The sequence below is a fragment of the Rhinolophus sinicus genome, linkage group LG15 (assembly GCF_036562045.2).
Source record: "Rhinolophus sinicus isolate RSC01 linkage group LG15, ASM3656204v1, whole genome shotgun sequence".
Lineage (NCBI taxonomy): Eukaryota > Metazoa > Chordata > Mammalia > Chiroptera > Rhinolophidae > Rhinolophus > Rhinolophus sinicus.
This window is the reverse complement of record NC_133764.1, coordinates 34,996,129-35,019,304: the sequence shown is the minus strand read 5'-3', so window position 1 is coordinate 35,019,304 and position 23,176 is coordinate 34,996,129. Positions and strand designations below refer to the sequence as shown.

At 53.0% G+C, this 23,176-nt stretch overlaps 1 protein-coding gene across 2 annotated transcripts in view; it reads left to right on the top strand.

Moving 5' to 3' along the window:
• Nucleotides 1–301: 301 nt before the first annotated feature.
• The window catches only part of SDK2 (sidekick cell adhesion molecule 2), a 246,705-nt gene continuing 223,830 nt past the window's right edge, over nt 302–23,176 (top strand). The window contains exon 1 of one of the 2 annotated variants that reach the window (XM_074319611.1): nt 302–1,512. In XM_074319611.1, coding sequence (XP_074175712.1) covers nt 1,449–1,512 — 64 coding nt within the window. In that variant the 5' untranslated portion in view covers nt 302–1,448. The remainder of the gene's footprint in view (nt 1,513–23,176) is intronic. The other variant, XM_074319612.1, reaches the window with a different exon arrangement.

The following is a 23,176-nucleotide window of genomic DNA, read 5'->3' as shown; positions in this document are numbered from 1 at the left end:
AAGCCTTTGAGAAAGGCGTGCGGGGCCCAGAGAGCGAAGGCGCTCAGTGAGCATCTCTCCTCCTTAAGGTAAGAGGTTGGCACTGCTGCCCCCCGGCGGGTCCCGGAGGCGCTGGGCGCCAGCGACAGTGCAGACGAATTGTGTTCTGCGGGGCTCGCTCCCGGGCCTGGCTCGGGGCCGCCGCCGCCTACCCCACTCCCCTCCCCGCGCGGAGGCTGCTCTCCAGTGGTGGCCACTGGGTAGCGCTCTGCCCCCCTCTCCGCGTCGCCGCCTCCGCCTCCGCCGCGCTCGTCACCGGCTCACGCTGCCCCCGCAGCTGTGGCTCGGCACAGGCAGGAGCGGCTCCCCGGACGCCGAGCCCGGGAAGCGGAGGGCGGCGGGCTCGGCGAGCGGCGGCGCGGCCGAAGCTCTGGGGCGGGCGCGGCGGCCGTTGCTCTTCGCGCAAGGGCGGTCGGCTAGCGCCGGGCATCTGAGGAGGCGCCGCGCCTCCGGAGCCGGGGCTGCCCGCCGGGCTCTCCGTGCGTCTTGCCTAGAGCTCCGGCCAGGGCGCGGCGGAGGGCAGAACGGCCGGTCTCCATCCTCCGGCCGGCAGGAGGCTTCGTGCCCAGGCGCCTGCAACAGTCCGGGACGCCCAGCCCAGAAGACGTCCCCATCACCCCGCAGCCGGCGCGGACATGGGCGCGCGGGGTTGCGCGCCGAGCCGCGGGACCCGCAAAGTTTGCTAGCTGGCTGGGCGCGGAGCCGAGGGCGCGCCCGGGCCCAGCGCCCCTGGGAGGGACCGAGAGTCCCCAGATTGGGCGCCAGGGCTGTGGAGCCGACAGGGGTGGCTCGGCCCCATCAGATGCCGCCTGCAAAGTTAGAGAGAAGAAAACTTCAGCTCCAGGGAGATTCGGACCGCGATGCAAACCGCGCCCCCCGAAACCCGCGCCCCTGAAAGAATCCCCTCACCGGCGTCTGCCGCCACGCTCGGCTACCGCCCGGCCCCCGGGGCCAGGCGCCTGGAACGGCTGTGACTGCGTCCTCCCGGACGACCCAACCAGGGGGCGGGGAGGGGGCGGGGGGCGGGCAACGTGGCCACTGGAGGAAGTTTCCTGAAGTTGTCGTTTTAGTCCGGAGCCCAGCCCGCGACCCGACCGAATCGCTGAGGCCGCCCTGCCTGGAAGAAGAAGTCGGAGTTGGGGTGCTAAGGGAGGGAGGCGCCCCGAGTCCGAGAGCACGGCTTTCCTCTTTCTCTTGGCTCGCCCCTCGCCTTCCGGGCGCGCCGCCGGTTTCGGACTTGGACAGAAGAGGACGTGGAAGGGTTGGGGTCGCCAGAGCTGCCTCTCCTGGGCATATACCGCCCCGGGCCAGAGCCGCGTAGACAGTCTCTCAGGACGAAGCCTCGGGGTATCGGACCCCACCAGGATTATAAAACAGTGCGGAGGACCCCCCACCCCCGTCTGGTCATCATGTGGGGGCTGCTGATCTGGACTCTGCTGGCCTTGCACCGGATCCCCCAGGCCAGAGCCCAAGGTAGGAGGGCCACCCCCACGTGGGGCTAGGATGGGGGCAAGGGGAGGGGGCGTGGAAGGGAATAGAGGAGGCGCGGATACCTGCTGGCCTCATGGTGGCCTCCTGGACACAGGGTTTAGCCTGGGTAGAGCCCTCTCCAGGGAGTTTCAGGAACCCCCTCCTCGAGTTTTGGGGGCTTTATTTGGGAGGGCGTTGGAGCAGTCTTTCTGAGACTTGTGGCTTCCCAGTGAAGGAAGGTGGGGGTCCGTGCTAGGAGGCGTTGCCCGGGGAGGCTGAGAATCAGAACCTAAGATGAGGTAGGGGGATCACTACGGCCCCCACCCGCTGTGGGTGCCCTCGGGCCTGCGAGGGAGGGGCGCGCCATTCCTTGCCAGGCTCAGCGCCTGGCTCCTCCGAGCTTTTCAGGCCGGGCTTCAGGTTCCCGGTTCCTTGTCCACGGAGAAGGGCAAGGCCCTGCCGGGCAGACGCTGGCCGTCCCGGGGTGAGGGAGTGGGGTGGAAGGGCGGCGGGAAGCAGCCTGAGTCCCCGCGCTGGGTGCCGGCTGGTCGCCGCGATTGCTGGGCCTGGCCACGTAGGGAACCCGTGCCTGGCTGCCTGGCGGGCTGCTGGGGCTGGGGAGCTTCGCGGTGCCACCGGAGCCCAGGTCTCCGGTGCTGTCCCAGACCCACGGGGGGGAGGGGGGAAGAAGGGGTGGTGCCCAGGGAGCATCTAAGGCCTCCTCCCCACCAATCACTCCCAGACACACAACTTCTGCCTTTGCCTCCAGCTCCACTGGTCGCTCAATTGTCTCTGCAGCCAGCACTCTGACCTGTAGCTGCCTGGAGCAGCCTGGCGTTGGAGAAGGGCTGGTGGGTTTGGGGGTGGGCGTGTTAGGAAGGATGAGGAGGCTTGAGCAGCACTGTCCCCCTCCAGAGGGCGGATGGCCAAATGTACTCCCAGTCCTCTGGCAGGTCCCAGAAGGGGAGGGTGGCTGCTTCTGTGCTTTCTTGCCTTTGGGGTTCGCAGACCCAGACAGTGGTGCCAGCGGAGTCCGAGCGGCGCCTGCTGGGGGCAGAGGGAGACAAGCCTGGACTGAGCCCCAGGACTCAAGGGGCTTGGCTTTGCCTCTTCTGGGCTCAGGAGGGGCGTGACCCCTCCCACCAAGGCCGCTCAAGTGTGGAGGCTGAAACCTCAAGAGGGGCCCCACCTACCTCTGGGGTTGCTGATCTGGGTGGGGGTACCCTAGTGCACCCAGAGTCAGGCAGGCCAGAGAGGCAAGATCAAAGAGATGGAAATAATCAGCTCTCCCAGGTTTGTGGGGAGGATTTTACAAGGTAATTTACATTAAAGCACTTAGAAATTTTGTTAACGGGCCCTGTAAATGTAAGGTAATAAAAGTTATTATTATTTTTATGATCTTCATAAACCCCACCAGCAGGCAGGACCTCAGAAGTCATTCCAGTAGCCGTTTAATAGGTGGGACAGCTGAGGTCTGGGGACATTAAGTGCCCTGACCAAGGCTGCCGGATGATCTGGGGGCAGAGCCAGAACTGGGTTCTAAGCCCTTCTCTCCCCGAACCAGGACCATCCGCAGCTGGGGTGGCCTTGTGGTAGGGTCCCAGGCTGTGAGGCTGCCGGAAGAGGAAGCCATTGCAGTCTGTCCTGGGGCGCCTCACAGATTTGTTCTGAGATGCCTATGGGTCACCAGCCAAAAGCCAGGAGACAAGAAGGGCTCAGAGGGGTGTCAGCCTCTGTATGGATGCTTCTAACTTAATCACTTCAGGCTGGGACTCCAGCAACCAGGGTGATTTCCCTGGGCAGGTGAGTCACAAGTTCTTGTCCTATCCAGGCCCAGGCCCTTAAGGAGTCCCCAGGGCACCTAAAGGTCTTTCCCTTTGCATCATCAAGTCTCTTCCATGCCCCACCTCCACACCTGTCCCCTCCACCTGAGGTCAAGATTACACCTGCCCTGCTGAAGTTAAGACCAAGCTGTCTCCTGTCTCTGTGCTTCCTGCGGGAGGGGTTCACCCTGTCAGAAGCAGTGAAGGTCTCTTTGATTGATTTATTCCCTCTCCTGCTTCTCTTGTTTGCTGCCTTTTTGAGAGTGGCTGCCCAGATCCCCTGCTGTTCCATTTGTGTTCTCTGGTCTGAGAGAGTGTTTTCCTGCCTCCATCGGGCACTCTCCTTCCATTTGTCTCCCAGCCTGCAAACCATGCAGGGGATTGTGGGAACTTGGTCTGGGCCCAGGCTTGGGGGCAATGTTGCGTTTGTGTGTTGGGTGGAAGGCAGGGTCAGACCACGAGGCTGGGGCGTGCTTTCTTATCTGTTTTGGGGTTAGAGAGTGGGAGTTGGAGGCCATGTCATTGACCTTTGGGGTGGTTGAAGCCACCAGCACTGTGTGTCACTTCTGAGCCAGGGAGCCTCGTTCTCCAATCACGACACAGAGTGAGGACCCAAATAGTGGTCCTCCCTTGGAAAACCTCCCATTGGCCAGGGCCGGATTTTATCTAGACTGAGCTTAGTTTTCTTCAGGTAGTGGAACCAGGCGACATCACCTGCTTCTACTGAAAGCCACCATGTGACTATTTTCCCTTCAAGTGGATGTCACACAATTTCCATTCATTTCCCAAATGAAGTGAGTGATATAGAAAGAGCAGAGCCAATATGAGAATTCAAGGTATTTCAGGAGTCCCTGGTGCTTAATAAAAGGTAATTGTTATTATTATTAATGAGTGTTTTTACACTCTAAGCGGACCATGGGGAGTGGTTCTTGGCCACCCACCAAAAAGACCTCAAATGCCTTTTCCTCACCCAAGACTGTTCTTTTCCTTCCTTCCTTCCGTGGTTCCATCACTCTGTCTCACAGTGGTTGTCCAGCACGCTTGGGCTCCGCTCCCAGGTACTCTGGTTGGAGACATCTGGGCGAGCCCGGACATCGGCATTTTAACAAGTGCCTTGCAAGATTTTTCAGCCAAGCTGCGAAGCTTGGTTACTGCTGGTGGACATCCTGAGGAGGCTAAGAGGCTGGAAGGAAGGCAGTAGCAGCCCAGCCAGCTGGTCCGGAAGGTTCTTTCAGGAGAATGGTGCCTGGGCAGGGGGGCTGGAGGGATAGGACAAAAGGGACTGTGAGCTGAGTGAGCCGGGCAGTGGAAACCCTGAGTGAGGTTTGGGAAGCCCAGCTCCGGAGGCTCCTGAAGGCTCCAGAGGGAGAAAGTTTAGTGCTGGGAGCTAATCACAATAAAAGCCAAACAGCACACGAGGGAGCAGGATGAAAGTTTAATTACATGGTGTGGCTAAGCTGTAATTATTAATTACTGACAGCAAAAAATAACTTATTGATCAGGGCCTCTTGCTAATTACCACTTGCCTGGGGCTCAGCTGGTATGTGTCAAAAGCCCCACAGAAGACTTGGTCGGAGGTGTCCCTGCTCCCTACACCCCCTTCTTCCAGGGCCAGAGAGATGGCTCTCTGCCCCACACCCCTCTCTCCCTGGCCCAGTGCGCCCTTGTCTTTCGCTGGGGAGTCTGGAACATTCTGGCTGTGCTTAGATGAGCGACACAGTTTGGTACTTCTATTCACTGCAGAGCTCCCCTGCCTGGGACAAACAGACTCAGGGCCCCCAACCAGAGTCCCTATCATGCTGGCAGCCTGACACCTGTCTCAGAAAGCCTCTCTTTCATGCATTTGTTCAGCAAATATTTATCAACTGCCTCTCCCTATGTCCTCTCCTAGAAGGCCAGAGTGGGGCCAGGAACCTTGTTCCATCAGAGAAGGGAGGCTGGGAAAGAGGCCAAGTCCTTTACAGCAGTTCTCTGTTTAAACAGTGCCTGAACGGCTGACTTTAAAATGATGTGTTAAACTGTATTGGTATGCATTTGCCTTTGTACCACAGGACACAGTTGGGCTGTAAGCTAAACGGTAAGGGAGAATGAACTCATTCACCGTCCTCAGGACTAACGTGAATCAGTGCATTTGACTTGAAAGAAACATGAAAAGTCATCTAGTTCTGTCCTCTGCCCACAGACGTGGGACAAGTGGCCATCTGGTGTCTGTTTGCATACCCCTGGTGATGGAGGACTCACTACCTTAAAAAACAAGATGGTTGTTAGACAGTTGTACTCTATGTTGATGAAGAAATTGGCCTCCCTGTGGCTGGTTATCCTAGGATTTCACTACTGTTGAAGGAGTCCTCTGATTGGCTATAACCTCCCTTCCCATGTCTCTGACTCCTGGCCCCTCAGGGAGTCAAGAGACTGAGTTGGAATTGATGTTGGGTGTTAGGGTGCTGCCTGCAGGATTTCCAGCCTGACTCCCCCTGGAGCACGTTGCTGGAGACGGCCCTGGAGCTGCCTAAAGCGGTGGGAATTAGTCATCATAATTTGGGGCCTTGGGATGCCAACAGCAACAAATGGGCCAGCAGCGACTGCCGGCAGCGCCCCGCGGCCTGCAACAGAAAGGAAAACAAGCAGGGTTGCCGAGATGTCCTGGTTGTTCCTTGTCTTCCTGCCCCCTGTCCACACGCTGGGCAGAAGGCAGGGCCAGTGAGCGGTGCTGGACAAGAGATGGGCCTCAGGAGGGGGGGAAGGGGAGAGCGGCTGCACAGCTCCGTTCGTCAGACTGACTCCTCAGCCAGGTGTCTGGGCCACAAAGCCCCTCTTTGGCCACGGGACCCCTGAGAGGCCCCCCGCCTTCCTGTACTGGAGGCACCAACATGGCCAATGGCTCCCATCTGGGTTCTGGCCCCTTGGAATCCTGCCTCCACTGCTGAGAAACCTTGAGCTGAGGCTCAGTTTTCTCATCTGTAAAATGAGGGAATTGTTAAACATAAGTATGTCTACCTGCTAGGGTTTTGGGTTTGTGTTTTTACGTAAAATGAGATGGTCCCAATCACTTTAAAAATGCTCTTAATAAATGTTAATTGCTCCCAATATGTGGGCCACAAGGTATGGGGGTGTCATAATGCCTCCCCCACACAAGCTGCCTCTCCAACCTCGTCTTCACTCCTCCCCTCCATAGCACTGACCGCCTTTCTGTTCCTAGAACTTGCCAGTCTAGCTGTGGCCTCCCAGCTGACACTTGAAGTTCCTGCCATCCCTGAGGCCGTGCCCATTTCTTCTAGACGTCTGCAAGGCCCACTCCTCACTTCCTTCCGGCCTTTCCTCTCACGTCCCTTTATCAGCCCCAAGCACGTGAGCATCTCCTTGATCCCCTCGCCCTGCTTTACTTTCCCCATAGCACGCACCTCCTTCGGACATACATTGACTTGGTTATCTGTTTATTGTTGGTCTCTCATGGGGGCAGGGGCTTTATTTTATTTACTGCTGTGCCCTCAGTTGCTAGGGCAGTGCCTGGCACAGAAAATGAGCTAGAAAATAATGAATGAGTGCATGAAGATTGAATGAATGAATGAACACTTACCTAAGGCGTAAAGTCGCCTGGCCTCTCGGTTGGGTGGCCCCCAGGTCCTTATTATTCAATACCTACCAGCTGACCTCCACCTATGTGATGTGAAGGAAATTGGGAAGATGATAGGGGTTTTGGGGGTAATGCCCATCCATGTGTGGAGACATAAGAGAACGACTTACGTCAGCAATTAAATGCTTAGCTCATTATCACTTCTCCTTGCAGCCCATTGGCCAGAGATGATCACATGGTCCTGCCCAATGGCAAAGGAGCTGGGAAGTGCAGGTTACTGTGTGCTGGGAAGGAGACATGTGCACTGGTGATGTCTCGCATTCCTCCCTCACTGCAGACATGGCGCTGTGGTCTCCAGAAGTGCGTTTCAGACAGAGAATTACTTTACACAGGACAGGGCCATCCCTACAGCATCCCAGAGTCACCCCACAGTCTGTGCTATCACTTCCCTTCTTTGGGGATTTTTTCCCTTAAGTTGTTGAGAAGTGGCATGTACAGTGGTGGGTGCCTTGGAATTGGGCCGACCTGGGTTCAGGCTCTGCCACTTTGTGTTGCTCTTGCCACTTTGGGTTCAGTCACTTAACTGTCAGCCCCCGTTTTCTTGTCTGAATCCCAAGAGAAGTCAGTGACAAAGCAGGAGCAGAGCACTCGGCACAGAGCCTGACAGATCCAAAGCACTTAATAAGCTAATTTGACTATATCTGTGCTTCTGTGTTTGCCCCTCCAAGTGGTCTTAAGATAGGATGTCAGGTTGCATTGAGCTTTCAGATTTTCGCTCTGGTACCTTTGCTCTGTCATTCACCCACCTCTTTTTCTCTCTTTTGCTTCATCCCCAGTTTAGAGTGATTTGACCTTTTCTCCCCATCCTGGGGCTCTACAGAGGGATGGCAGCTCTTGTTTGGTGCGCAGATCTCCATGTCAACAGCGTTAGGCACTTCACAAGCATTACCTGCCTTTGTGCTCCCTCGACTCCAACATGTGGGTAAACTGAGGCTCAGAGCGATTAACTGCCCAAGGCCCCGCAGCCAGGAAGTCAGGAGGTCAGGATGTGAACCCAGGGCTCTCTGACCCCAACGCCTGTCATCTTTCCACTGTCCCAGGCTGCCCTTTGTCCCAGGTGCCTTCCCAGTGACAGATGCTCAGACAGTTGTGCTGTTAGGAAACCAGGGCTGATCCAGGGAAGGTGGAAGAGTTTGCAAATAGCCCCGGAATTCCTGGTCTTCCTGGCTCTTGCCTCCACCCTAGTTGTGTCCTCACTGGGCCTTGTGTTGGCAGAATTCATGCAGTCAGGGCAGGAACCCCTCTTCCCTCTCCTCCTCTCCGCCTGCTGCTCTGTCCCCTTCCTGGGGGTGGGGTGACATAGAGATGTTCGGGGAGTCCCCTTAAGGTCACTTGGGGCATTCATGACTGGCTTGCCAGTGTCTGAGCCCCACAAGTTTTCTAATCTGAATGGAGCAGAGCAGAAAAGTGATAAAGGTCTGATGCCATAGAGGAAGCCATTAGTGACCCAGAGGGGTGATGAAATTTTCGTGATGTGATATTCCTAAGGGGAGCCATAACTTGGTCCATTCAGGGAATTCGGCTTCTGGGGTGGACACGAGTGATGCTCAAGGGCCTGCTGGAGCAAGAACCCTGGACCCTCCCCACTGGGCACTCTGTGAAGGTGCCAATCAGTGTTCAAATGAGGGAGGCAGTTGTGTTGCCCAGAATCTGAGTAATGGTCAGAAATATGGCTGGGCATCTGGACACTTGGGCTGTCCCCAGATAACATGAGCCAATTGTGAATCTGGTACAGATGCCCATTTCCTGCTTTAGACTATGAGAGCCAATCCAGAATGTGCTACCACAGGGCTCTGGTAGGACAGCACTGGCCTCTAAGGAGCCCGAAGCAGGGACGACTCCTTGGGTTCCAATCCTACTTGTCATGTACTGCTTTGGTGACCCTGGATGAGTGACATGGCCTATCTGTGCCTCAGTTCCTTCATCTGTAAAATGGGGATAACAGTAGCCCTCATCTCGCTGGGTTGTGACAGGGTTTAATGATACATGTGAAGCTCATCGGACCGCACTCCGTGCATGATAAATACGGATAAGTGTTCGTCACTGTCATTATTGTCATCTTGGTGTCTGGGAAGCAAGGCTACCTTTGGGCCTGTATTTGACATATGCCCTATCTTCAAATGCTTCCGCTCCCTTCATCTGTCACAGACCTACCAGTGACAGCTAAACGTCCACTATTAGGGATTTATTTGTTTGGGGAAGACATTTTCCGCCTCCAACTAAAATGCAAATGCGCCTCAGAGAACACACATGTTAAGCTGTGATCAGCTGTTCAGGCCCTAAGGTCAATATTCTTACTTGATTCTTTCATCAAATCTCCCATTTCTGTGGGTAGCTTTCACAGACATCTCCTTTTCTCTTGACCCCAACCTGTGAAGGAGTTTGGCCAGACAGTATTAACATCATTAACCTTGTGAGCACTGGAGTTCAGAAAGATTAAGCCACTTGCCAAGGTCAGTTGGTGTGTCAGAAAGAGATCGTGAACGCAGGTCAGCTGCTTCTCAGGCCATTGCTTTTGATCAACACGTCCACCTTCAGGAATGGCTCACCATGCTGCTTTGGGATTCGGGAGCTGCCTTGTTTGACCACCGGCTTCTCCCCAGCCTGGGTGGGCACAGAGCCAGGGCAAGGGGTGCAATCCAGATGGCCTCTCCTCTCTCTAAGGGAACCCAGAACCCTCTCAATGCCCCATCTGCTGTCCCACAGGGTCTAAGCCATAGGATCTGAAAGCTGAGACCTCTCCCATCACCCCCCTACTGATAAGCCTTTACCCTGCTTGTTTCAACACCACGCCCTCCATAACCTGGCCCTATGCACGGACACAGTCTCCCCTCCCCTCCCCCTGCCCCGCCCTCCACCCTGCTCAACGTCCCTCACCACCCCCTCACCACCCGGCAAGCCATCAGCACCCTTCCCTCCTCTCTCCCCTCTGCACCAATGGCTGCAATACATCCTCCTCCCAAAGGCCTCTGAGCTCTCAGGGTGCCAATGGTCTAGCTGTCTCATTTGGCACTTTGGCCTTCTTGGTTCTGAATTATCTTTTAATGTGCGCGAGACTGATTTCTTTAATTATAAACTCCTTGAGTTTAGATAATAACCCTTCATCAACAAGGGTGGAAGTATTAGACATAAATGATTGTTCCCGATTAATGAACTTAACCCCTTAAAGAAGGGTGCTGCAGGGGTAATAGTAATGTCAGAGAGAGAAGGTAGCAGGCCTGTGATGCTGGGCAGGCCTCAGCGGCCAAGACCCATTCTTTTGGGGTGTCTTTGGGCCCCCGGATCCTCACTGGGAAAATGTGGGGCATAAATACAGCATTTCCAAGCTCTTCCTGATGGGCGCTAGTGATGGAGGAGGTGTACCCCCCGTCTGGGGATCTGGCCCTACAGCCTGAAGCTGCCTGCCAGCTGCACAACCTTTTCCATTTTAGTGTTTTTACTTTTTAAATACGTGAAATTTTGCATTGCATCCCATAGCTTGTCTGAATTCCATTTTAACACACAAAGGCTATTTTAAAGCAAGTTGATGCTGCTGGAAGGTGTGGTACGTCTGCCCCATGGCTTCCCAGGGTTGTATGTCACAAGTTGGTTTTGTAAAACTTAAATGAGATGATCTCTTGGGTCATCTGTAAGATTGTAAGATGCTTTATACACCCACACATTCTCTCTCTCTCTCTCTCTCTCTCTCTCTCTGGGCAACCATTTGCATTTACAATTTTCTATAATATTTTATGTACATACCTACCTCGACCTTGGGCCACCATCACCATCCACCATGACTGGCCCGTGGCAGTGCCCTCTAGGGCTGTAGGGGTGAGGGTTAGGCTGTCGCCCCCCCCCCCCCAGGTGACCTTACTGCTGGGATGGTTGGTGTTTTCTGGGTCGTCTAAGCTTCAGCCCACTTGCTCCACGCTCACATGAGGGGCCCTGTCTCCTGGCCTCTCCCTGGACCAGGAGAGGTGCTTGTCTGCACACGCCACCCCCTTGTGGTCGTGATTGAAGAAGACTTGGGGGCAGGGCACAGAGTGAGGGTCTGACGACTCTGCTAGTAGGAGCCATTGGGCCCTGTGATTGCTACATCCACTGCACAGGGCCCTTTTCATAAAGGTGCCTTCCAGGAGAGCAGAGGTTACCTGACGACCATCCTCTGGCCAAGCAGGGCCGTACGGCAGCCTGCGTCTCTGCCGCTGCCCCAGCAGCCCGAGCTCCATGCCCTGCCCGTCCAGCACTAACTAAATGTTCTAGGTGATCCATTTCAGTCACACCCTCCTGATTCCTCTTGAGGCTCTTGGGCTTCTGGAAGCAGAGCCCAAAGCATCCACACACTCCCAGGCTCGTCAGGCGGCCCGCCTCCCCCGACACTGTTTACGTCTCTTGCTGTCCTGGCTCAAGGACTCAGCGCTTGGTTGGAGGAAATGCTGCCGGCCATGCCCACGCCTCCTTGCTCCGTCAACCTTGAAGTCTCCTCCCCATGGGTGGCATGCACGTGGCCAAGCGGTCCTTGACCACCCCGTTTGGATCCCCTTCTCCCAACCATGGCAGAGTGAGCGTAGGCAGGGCGTGGGTTGGCGGGCAGGCCACTGAGGGCCCAGAGCCGCCGAGGGGAGTTCGTATTAGCTCTGCCCCAAGCTCATTATCGGGCTGTGCATCACTGAGTGAAAAATGGTTGTCGTCAGGACAGTAATAAATACGCTGCTGTCAGTATTGATGTGATTGCACTAATGAAGAGAAATCAGCCAGGGTGAGCAGGGCCGCTTCTGGCTGTGGCTCTGGGTGGCTGGAGAGCTCTGTCCACTGCCCGGTCTCCCCGGCCCCAGGAAGACGGGGGTCTGGATGGTGGGGAGGAGAAGAGAGGTGTTGGCACTTCACCCCTTTCTCCTAAGGCCTTGGTGGATGAAGAACCTAGAAGGTGCTGGAAACCTCCAGCTGGAAAAAGGAACATTGTTTGGTCTTGGTGCGAGGGAGGATGTGATAAGGGGCCCCGGCCTCAGCCTGGGCCTTGGGCAGAGACAAGTGGACCCGTTGGGTGGACCGCTGTGCAGCTCCCTCGCAGAGCCCTGGTTGAGAGCTGCTGCAGGAGGGCGTGGGGAGAAACACAGGCCCATTGTCTGCGACCCCTGCCTGCCACCTCGCCAGCAATGTTAAGACTTATTGTCTGTCCAGGAACTTGGAATGTCTAGCTCAGGGTGCGGGGAGCCGGCCTTGAACTCCAACTTGTGTTGAGCCTCTGCTGTGGAAGAGCTCAAGGGACCCTGAATCCCCTGAGCCCAGGCTAAGTGTCCGAGCTAAAGCAAGACACGCCTCCAAGATGCTGATTGATGGGGTAGGTGGGGGGAGTGGCCCCATTATAATACCGGGCCTTGGGGCACCTAGGGATTGAAGGAAGGCCAAATGACTGAGGGGTGCCCTTGCCTCTGCAGCTTCAGGGGCATATTGTTGGAGCCCAGGTGTACCCTGCCTCATGATAGAGGTGAGACGGTGGCCTGGAGCAGCAGTGCTCAGCCTCCATCGGACCCCCTGGAGGGCCTGCGAAAATGCAGATTCCCAGGCTCTTCCCCCAGAGCTTCTGATGTGGCCAGTGGGCGTGGGGCCTGGGATTTGGCATTTCTAGCAAGTCCCCAGGTGATGCTGCTGCCACTCACTGTTCCGAAAAAGGATCAGCTTAGAAGTTTAAGGATAAATTGGGGGTGGTGGTGATGGCTGTGCTGTGTGCCGCTGTGGCTCCGGTGGACTCTGCTTCTACCTCAGAGGACTGTGGGGAAGCGCCACGAAAACACCTTGTGAAATTGCCCCAGGGCCTTGCACGGGAGAAGTGCACAACCACTGCTCCTTTCTTTTTTCCTCACCACTAGAAGCTCTTGTTCCCAATGTTTTCCCTTAAAAGAAAACAAAACCCCAGCCCAGAGGCCCTCTTCCTGGGTAAAGAAGGGCCGGGAGAGAAGTTATTACTGGCCTGCAGCAGCTTTTGCTGCAAACTCCAAAACAACCCCAATATGTCGGTGGATAAGAAAAGCTGTGAACGTCTATTTGCTCACCAGAAGTTGTCTAAGCACCTACTGTGTGCCAAGCACAGTGCCCGGGATCCAGCAAAGGCTGAGACCGGCCCCTGCTCTCAAATTGTTCACTAAGTGAGGGCACCAAGCATGTGATTGGTAATACAGCAAAGTGTGAAAGGTGCCAAAAGGAGGTGGGAACAGGTGAGTGGGGATCCGGAGGGGTGACCTGTGAGGCTGCCCCAGCAGAGCCGTCACGAGGGGTAACCCAGAAGCTGCGGTCTTGTAGGATGGTGGAGTCCCATCTTCCTTGGGACACTAGGGACCTTGTTTTTGTTTTGACATCATAAATATGTCCATATTTCAAGAGTACCACTTGATTGGTTTTGACACGCGTGTAACACCTAAAACCATCAGCAAAATCAAGATAACACACATCCCCATCACCACCGAAAGTTTCCTTGTGCCTTTAATAACGCTTCTCTGCCTGGTACCAATCGATTGCTTTCCTTTCCTTTGCTTTTCAAGTGGGTATCCAATTGTTCCACCTTCAGTCTTTGAAAACTTTCCTTTCGCCGCTGAATTACTTCTGTCGCCTTGTTGCAAATCAGTGGCCCATAGATGTGTGGGTCTATTTCCGGACACTGTAATCGGCTTCATTTGTCTGTCTTTACACCAGTCGCACCCTGTCTCAGTGACTGTGGCTTCATGATCAATCTTGAAACGGGGTCGTGTCCGTCCTCTGACTTTGTTCTTTCTCGGTTGTTTGAGCTGTTCTCGGCCCTGTACATTTCCATGTGGGTTTTAGAATCAGCTTCTCTTCAGAATCAGTTTACATTTCCGCATGGATTTTAGAATCAGAGTTTTTCAAACACTGGCTGGGATTTCCGATTGGGAGTGCATTGATGACATAGATCAGACTGAGGGTTCGCATCTTGACCACAGTGAGTCTTCAAGCCCAGGAACACAGCATATCTGTCACCGCTGTTTATTTCTTTGGTTTCGCTCAGCCACGTGTTGTGGGTTTCAGCGCACAGGTTGTGTACATCGCTTGTCAGATTTAGCCCTAAATATTTCATATTTTTGATGAAATTGTAAATGTTATTTTTTATTTCAACTCCCAGTTGTTTGTCTCCAGGATATAGAAATACAGTTGATTTTGACATGTTGATCTTGCACCCTGCGACTTGGCTAGACTTGGTGATTAGTTCTGGTAACTTTTTTTGTAGGCTTCATCGGATTTTCTACATAGGTGATCAAATTATCTCCAAATGCAGACACTTTAACTTCTTTTCCATCCTGGATCCCATTTCTCTTTCTCGACTTGTTAGACTGACTAGAACCTCCAAGGACCTTTGTTTTTATCCTCTCTGTTGCCAAGCAATAATTACGGGCAGCAAATTCGCATTTACGTGGTCACTACCCACTAAGGTCAGGCCGTGCTTGGCCACTTTCTTGAGTGGCTTGCTGAGACATGGGTGTTGACACTCAAGGACACATGCTTTTGGTGGCTTCAACCAGCCTCCAGAAGCTCTGCCAGCTTCAGGAGAGGTGTGACTCCCCCGTCTGCACATGTGTATTGAGCTCACACACGTTTGGGGCTTGTGGTCTTCCTCCCTGTACCCCACCTCCGGCCCTAGTTCCTGGAGCCTCCCTAAGGGCCAGTAGGTGAGCTAAAACTATAGGAGAACTCAGAGAACCTCGAAGGTCAGATTACAAAGGGCTCCCTCATTTTATAGAGGAGGACACGGGGCCACGGAAACCAAGTGAGAAGTCCCAAGTCAAGGAGAGTGGGAGCTTGGGACTTCACATCCCACTGTCAGTCTCCACCCCATACAGATGTTGGCGTTTTGGTTTTCACCTTAGCTGAAAAACTGGCCTCTGGCAGGACTGTGATTCCTCTGAACCCTCTCTCTCAGCTCCATCTGAGCCATGGGGATGGTCATAGCCACTGAACTGGGAGGTAGAAGAGCTGCAGCACAGCTGGGGCCATCAGCCAGAAGAGTAGGCTGGGGTCCAGGGGATCTGGGAGCAGACAGTCTGGCCATGGAGCAGCCTGGACCGTTGCCACGGGAGGGAGGGTAGGTCAAGAGCCAACCACTGGGCTGTGGAGTTGGAAGGGGGGCCACCATCTCGCCTTTCCTCCTATAAGCCCCAGCGTCTCTCTGGAGTGTGGTGGGTTTGGTATCCTTTGCAGGGTTGGGATTCGGGGAGGCAGGAGTGGCTGGCCTTGGGCTGACCCCCAGCAGCACAGATGGCCACTGCCATTCCCCTCGCTCTTCTGTTCTCTAACCAGCAGCTGGTTGCTGGTTTAGGGATGAAGCCCCCTGCCCAGCCCTCAAGATGTTCAGCTTAGGCTCCCCTCTGCTACCCCAGCTCTTAGAGCCAGACACACAAGGCCCGTGAACAGGGTTGGGAGACCTTACAGCTCATCCCCAGACAACTAGCGTTTGGAGTCAGCAGAACTCATGGCATCATAACAAGGACGCCCGTTGACGGAGCCTTTACCATGAGCCATTGGCCTAAATGCTTTACATGGGTTGTCTGGTCCTCTCATCAACCCTGTGAAGAAACGTGCTTTCCTCCATTATATGGATTTGGAAACTGAGGCCCAGAGAGATCAAGCAATTTACCCAAAGTCTCATAGCTTGTAAGCGGTGGGCTCAGAGGTGGACCCAGGCAGTCATCTCTGGAGCCTGAGTTCTCAACCGCCAGGCTGTGCCAGAAGACCGAGGTCCTGTGCTCGAGCCTTCTCTGCCTCCCTGCTTCTCCGCTCGACTGCTGATGAGCAAAATAACACGGCCCTATTTGCACAGCTGCCCATACTTGGCCTTGCTCTGCCACTTACAGGCTAAACACTGTGGCCAAATCGCATCGCTTTCCTGAGCCTCAGTTTCCTCATCTGTTAAGTGTGGACTTAAACGAAACTCCCTCATACTCAGGGGCCTTTGGGGAGGTTTATCTGATAGAGTATTTGAGAACAGACCTAAGACAGAGTCTGCCACGTGGGGCATTACTGCGTGGGTCAGAGGACTTCCCGCAGGAGCCCTGTCCCACCCAGTGCCCACTGGGCTCCTCACTCATCTGCCTAGGACCCTGCCAGCCTGTCTCAGCCTCTGCCCGTGACGTTGTATTCAGCCCCAGGAGCACCCTCCCTCGGGGACCGCAGGTTCCTGCCCTCTCTAGCCACCTGGGGTCTCCGTTCCTGTCTCTACATGGACCAGGGCACTTAAGAGCACTCCAGAACTCACAGGGAAGGCGGTGTCGCTGCAAAAGATGCAATCTGATATGCACAATCATCGCTGTCATCATCCCCTATTTGATTGAACCTAAGATCCATTGTAAGGCACGTCATTATTTTGTGTGCCCCTAAGAAAGGAAAAATGCCGCTATTTCATCTGCAATAAGATGCATTCTGGCTCCAGAGATGTATAATGCATTTGGAAGCCATGAGATTGGGTAATAGCCGCCATTTATATACTGCTAAGCCTCCCTTCTGAGGGCCCCACTGATAGTAATGCCTTTAACCCTCACAGCAGCCCCCATGAGTTTGGTTCAGCCATTCCTCTTAGCCACAGAACAGGCCCGTGGTGTCGGTTCGAAACATTTAAGACGCTCTTGTGGGGCCCAGGAAGGCCAAAATGGAGAAGGGGCTGCCGGGTTAAGAGTACACTCCAGCAGACTGAACCTGTCCCTGGCTCAGTGGTTCCAAACTCGTGCGTGAATCTGGAAGGCCCCTGGGACCCACCGTGGACCAGACCCCTGGGCTCAGACCCCTGGGTTGGCCCCTAAGGTTCTAGAACACTCTCCCCTCCCCCATCACGGTCTTCCTGGGCCTGATGAAATCTCTCCCTGTCCTGCTCCAGCCTTCACATTCCTTCTTCAGCTCTGCCCGATGCCAGCACCTGTCTCCTGAGGGACAGCGGCCCCAGAGGAATGAATGCCTGGCTTTGGTTCCTCTACCAGTCCTCTGCTCTGAGCTGGGACTTCCGGGCCAGGCCAGAGCTTGTGAACCAACTGCACTTGGCTCTTCTCCCCTTCTTTGGCCAATCCCGAAAGCCAAGGGAAAGGCTTGGCTCCAATTACATGGAGACCCTGGGACAGGCTGGCACAGCTGAGCGCTCTGCATCTGCCCAGCCCTCGGGGTTTGGGTGTTATTGGGTGGTGGTTTCCTTGGAGAGGCCAATGCCCTAAAGACAGCTGGCCCCTCTCGTCCCCTCCCCAGCCCTGGCCAACCCATTTGTCTGTTGTCATAAACAGAAGGACATCGGAGCTGTTCTAGGCCTCCCTGAGGCACCCTTCTTGAATGTCACTTCCCCAGCCCTCAGAAGTCCTTCTTCGTGCCTGGCCTCTCCACAAGTTTCCATTTGTGTTTCAGTCCTTCGGGCTCCGGGCTGCATGGAGGTGTGGGCTTGCCTTGGCCTGCGCTGTCGAGTACAGCTCTGTCTAATGTGGTGCTACTCAGTTACCACAGATCCGGCCCTGGCACCATCTCCAACCCACTGGCAGGACCGGTGACAGAATTCACAGGGGCTTTTGGAAAATGAAAATTATTAAGAACTTCAAGATGGCCACCACAGAGCATTAAACCAGGGGCAGCCCCTTCTAAGCACAGGGCCCCCTGCGATGGCACAGGTTACTTGCCCAGGAGGCTGGCCCTGCCCTCTGGTGTGATTCCCCGCCTCTCTCCTGGCCTCAGGTTCCTGGTCTGTAAAAGAGAGAGCCCAGCATCTAGGATCCTCCTTTCCTGCTTCTGCCTTCCCTGGGCCCCCACTGCCTCTCCCGGGGCTGAAAAGGCACGGGGCTCTCATGTCTCAGGCCCCGGGTAACACAAGGTGAGGCAGAGTGGTGAGCAAGCATAGAAACTTCTCCAGGAAGTTCGCAGGTTTTGTCCAGGAGATCATTTCGATTATCGGGCAGGAGAATAGAGGGGAGGGAACTGGAATTCAGCCCCGTGTCTTGGGTGCCTGCTTGCCTGGTCCTGTCTGGTATGCACTGTCTGTCCCCATCTCCTTATCCCCTGAGCAGCTGTGAACAAAATGGCACTGTCTTCAGAGGCAGAGCACAGGGCAGCTAGAATCCTGTCCCTGCTGCTTGCTAGCTGGAGGCCCTTGCCCAGACACTGAAGCTTTCCCAGCCTCGGTGACCCCATCTGTAAAATGGGACAGCAGTGCATAGTGCTCGGAAAAATGTTCATCTTTCTGTATCTGGTTTCCTCCTCCCTGCAGAGATCAGGAACATCCTGTCACACTGGGCAGATTCTCCTTCTCCACTTCGTGGTGGCATGGGGCATTTGGCACATAGTAGGTGCTCAGTAAGTACTGGATACTATTCATAGCAGTACCACTGCCTCCATTGTTATGGTGTGTCTCCCCCAGGTTAATCCAGGTTAATTCAAGCTCTTGGCTGTACAAGTGTTTTGAGTGGCTGATGGTGGTCCTTGGACCCCCAGCATCAGCACCATTGGGAGTTTCTAGAAATGCAGAATCTCAGGCCCTGCCCCAGAGCTGATGAATCAGCATCTGTATTCTAAGATCCCCAGGTGAGGTAGAGGCATGTTAAAGTCTGGGAACTCTTTTGCTGTTGTTGCTAGCTTAAGATAAATTGCAAGAGGGCGGACGCCCTCCTGAAATTGTGCTGTCGGTTCCATCAACTTTCATGGAGGACGCAAGGAGAAGCTGCTGGGTGCCTAAAGCTGGTCTCTTTTGGGTCCCAGTTCTCTCTGCTCAGAGGGCAGCCCTGCCCCTGCCACTGGCCCAGCCCCTGTCCCTGCCCCGGCAGAGAGAACTGAGAGGAAGCAAGGGGCCGAGCAGTCCCACCCAGCCCTCCCCCTGGAAAAACAGCCCAGGGGCCCTGATTTGTTAATGGTATGTCTGCGGTGCAGTCTCTGTGCCGGGAAGGAGAACATGAAAAGGAATCATCCCTTTAAATAAACAAAACTGCAAATTCTCCAGGGACAGCACAGGAGCGCTCTTGTGGGAACTGATCACTTATTTAAGGGCACTTCCCTACACAGCACGGATCCATTAACCATGGTGGGAGGGGGGCCGGGGGGGGGCAGAGCAGCAGGCACACAGGCACAGTGAGCTGAGCGAATCGGGGTCCTGGTGGAGGTGGGGTGCAGTGGAGTTGACCCTGTGAGGGGGTCAGAGTCCCTGGCCTGCGTTAGGCTGGATCTGTGACACCCTCCCTGTCCGTCCCTGCCTTTGTAGAGCAGAGAGGAAGCTGAGCTGGGTTAGGGCACAGTCTGATTTCCCCATTCTCTCCTCCCAGTCCAGCTCTGTGGGTCTGGAGGGGGATTGGAAGGCCTCCTTATTCCCGTCCGCTTGGGGCCCTGGGCAGAGTTCTGGGATTCCTGCTTCTCTACTCAACCAACTTACAGGGCGTCCAGCACTTTACCGAGCAGCGGATGACTAAGGTCATGGATAGGAGCCAGGACGCTGGAGCCAGACTGCCTCTGTGGCTGTGGGCAAGCAAACTAGCCTCCCTGAGCCTCAGTTTCCCGATCTGTAAATTGGGGAGGGTAGTTCTTGTTTCACAAGGTTGTTGTGGGGCTTAAACATGTTATTATTTGTAAAGCTCTTAGAAGAGCTTCTGGCATATAGTTAACACTACATACGTAGATGTTAAATACATTGAAATGAAATAGGAGGCAATTGTCTGACGGGGATGAGATGCCGTCCCCCGGGGGAATCAGGCAGGGCTTTGCAGAAGATGGGGCATTTGAACTAGGAACGTAAAGGTGCGTCGTAGTTGGGATGTGGAGATGCAAGCTGAGGAGGAGCATTCCAGGCAGAGGGCACTGTCAGAGCCGAGTCCAGAAGGTGGGACCCTTAGTCAGGTGCAGGATGGGAGAGGTAGAGGCTTGGGGCCTTGCTGTCTCCCCTGGGAATAACAAGGAAGAGGCCAGGTGATCAAGAGCCTTGAAATCCAAGCTGAGAGCTTTGACATTCAGGGCCCCAAAGGCCGAAAGCGCTGCCAGAGTGGTGTCCATGCAGCATTGCTCTTAAACCATCCTAGATCTGGGGCAGCCCCTGAGGAAGCTGTTCCCTCTGCGGTTCTTCTGGGGCCCTGGCCCCATGGGAGGAGTGAGTGAGGCATAGGAAGAAAGGGTCATCTCTCCTTGCTTGGTCCAAGTGTCCTTTGCAAGTCACTCCTTCCCCAGGTGACGTGAGGGGAGGGTTTCTGTCCCAGCACCTATTACAGCAGTCCCTGCCTACTCCTACTCAAGGGAACGGGGCAGGGGGGGACTGAGGGCTAGTACTTCCCTCCCCAAGCTAAGAAGACTTATCCAGCCATAAAAATGGCCCCAATTTCTGTACTCCAAAGGGTCATGCTGCCGGTCAAGAGGGAATCACAGAAGAAGCAGAGATCTCTGCATCTGGCGGGAGGAATCAGCCTAAATATGCACAGAGGGACAAAGGGTCATCAGGGACGGTCCTGGGTCCCCTTTCCAATGTGTCGCTGACTTTCTGGCAACCCAGGCATAAAAGGCTTTTTTCTCCCTGTAGTTGACCTCTTTGTTCGACAGAGAGAAAAGTACTTACAGCCCACAGCTGAGCAGGAATGGGACTGGGAAAGCCTTCTGAAGTTTGGGAATTTGGAACATTGCCTCCTCTGTGCAGTATAGGATATGGGAAGGGGTAGGCCAACTCCAGGGGACTCATGGGCTGACCTTCAGGGCTGTGCCAAGTCTCCTGCATTATTCCATTGCTGGGACTCAAAGAACAGGGGTAGCTGAGAAGCGGGCATGAAATCCTTTGACCCTTTATGTTTGATGTTCGGAAGTTTGACTGTGATGTGGCCAGGCAAGGTTTTATTTTATTTGTATTTATTTGTCCTGCTTGGCGTTCACTGGCCCCTTTGAATCTGTACATCAATGTCTTGCACCACATTTGGGAAAATGTCAGCCATTATTTCTTCATATATTTTTTCAGCCCTATTCTCTCTTTCTTCTCCTTCTGGGATTTCACTAACACCTGCGTTAGATGTGTGGCGACAGGTCCCTGAGGCACCATTCACTTTTTTCAATCTTTTTTTTTTTTCTCTCTGTCTCTCTCTGTTCTTCAGATGGAATAATTTGTACAGGTATATCTTCAAATTCACTGTTTCCTCTCTTGTCTTCATTCTGCTGTTAAGCCTGTCCAATGAATTTTAAAATTTCACATATTTTATTTTTCAGTTCTAAAATTTCCATGTGGTTTTATGTATTAATATACATATTTTCTAGCTCTCTAAAGATTTACTATCTTTCCATTCCTTATGAGCATATTGTCATTTATTTCATCGAGTATGATTGTAACAGCTACTTTAAAATCAATGCCAGCTAATTGCAACATCTAGTCACTTTAGGGTCAGTCTCCGTTGATTGTCTTTTATCTTGGGAATGGATCACATTTTTCTGGTTCTTCGTATGTGGAGTAATTTTGGACTGTATCCTGGGCATTGTTGTTGTTACGGAGAGTCTGGATTCTGTCATATTTTTTCAAAGAGTGTTGATTTTATTGGTTTTTGTTTGTTTGTTTTTTAATTTGATTTTATTGTTTTAATGGTAATTAACTTACTAGCTGATTTAAACTGCAAACTCTCTCAGGGCAGTAGCTCAAATTTCAGTTCAGTTCCTTTATGTTCAGCTGGGTTACTTACATGGGGAAAGAGTCAGCTAGAGCTTCGGGCAGAGTCTATACACAGAGTTTGGGGGTTCCTCCCTTTGGCTCGCTCCTTTCCAAGATTCATCCCTCACTTTTCAGTTGCTCTGGTTGCCCCATATGCTGTAGTTCTTCAGGCCAGAGAGACTGAGTTTTCTATTGATTTTTTTAAATTGAGGTGAAGTTCATATGACATGAAATTAACCATTTTAAAGTGAACAATTCAGTGGCACTTAGTACATTGACAGTGTTGTGTGACCACCACCTCTGTCTAGTTTCAAAGCATTTTCATCGCTCCAGAAGGAAACTCCACACCCGTAAGCAGTTGCCCCCATTCCTCTCCCTTCAGACTCTGGCAGCCATCAATCTGCAGTCCGTTTCTACAGACCTACCTATTCTGCATGTTTTATATAAATGGAATCATACAATATGTGACTTTTGTGTCGGGCTTCTTTCACTGGGCATAATGTTTTTGAAGTTCATTCATGTTGTGGCATGTTTTCAGTACTTCATGCCTGTTTATGTCTGAATAATATTCCACTATGTGTATGTACCACAATTTGTTTATCCCTTTTTTTGTTGATGGACATTTGGGCTGTTTCCATATTTTGGCTATTGTGAATGGTGCTGCTATGAACAAGTGTGTAAATGTCTTTGTTTGGGTATCTGTTCTCAATTCTTTGGGTATATACCTAGGAGAGGAATTGCTGGGTCGTATGGTAATTCTATGATTTACTTTTTAAGGAACTGACAAACTGTTTTCCGCAGTTACTGAACTATTTTATATTCTCACCCGTGTTAAAGAATAAAAATTCAACTGAGTAAATTTAGAGATCTAATTGGCTTTATTGAATGATTCATGAATTGGGCAGCATCCCATCCAGTAAACAGAAAGGTACTCTCAGGAGTAGCACAAAATGGAAGGTTTTTATAGGCAGAAACAGGGCAGGATAAGAACGTTAAAAGAGTGTATTATCACAGGCACCTTCCCATATGGGAAGGCAGGGGGTCCTTATCAGGGAGAGTACCACACAAGGGCTAACCAGAAAATTCCAAACTGATTGAGTTAAAATTTAATTCCTAGGAGAGGCTGAAACTGCGATTAGGTTAGGTATTAAGTGTTGGTGGGGCTTAGCATGACTGACTCCATTTTGGGTCTGTTGTTTCTTTTTAACACCAGCAGTGTACAAGGGCTCCAGTTTCTTCGCGTCCTCACCAACAATTATTTTCTGTTTGCTTAAGTAATTATTTCCATTTGTTGAATGATAGCTATCTTGGTGAAGTGATATCTCCTTGTGGTTTCGATTTGCATGGCCCTAATGGTTACTGATGTTGACTCTCTTTTCGTGTGCTTGTTGGCCATTTGTATATCTTTTCTGGAGAAATTTTTATTCCACTCCTCTGTCCATGTTTTAATTGGATTGTTTATCTTTTTGTTGCTGAGTTGTAAGAGTTCTTTGTGTAGTCTGGATATTAGACCCTTGACATGTATATGATTTGCAGATATTTCCTCCCGTTCTTCAGATTGCCTTTTCACTTTCTTGATAATGTTCTTTGATGTACAAAAAT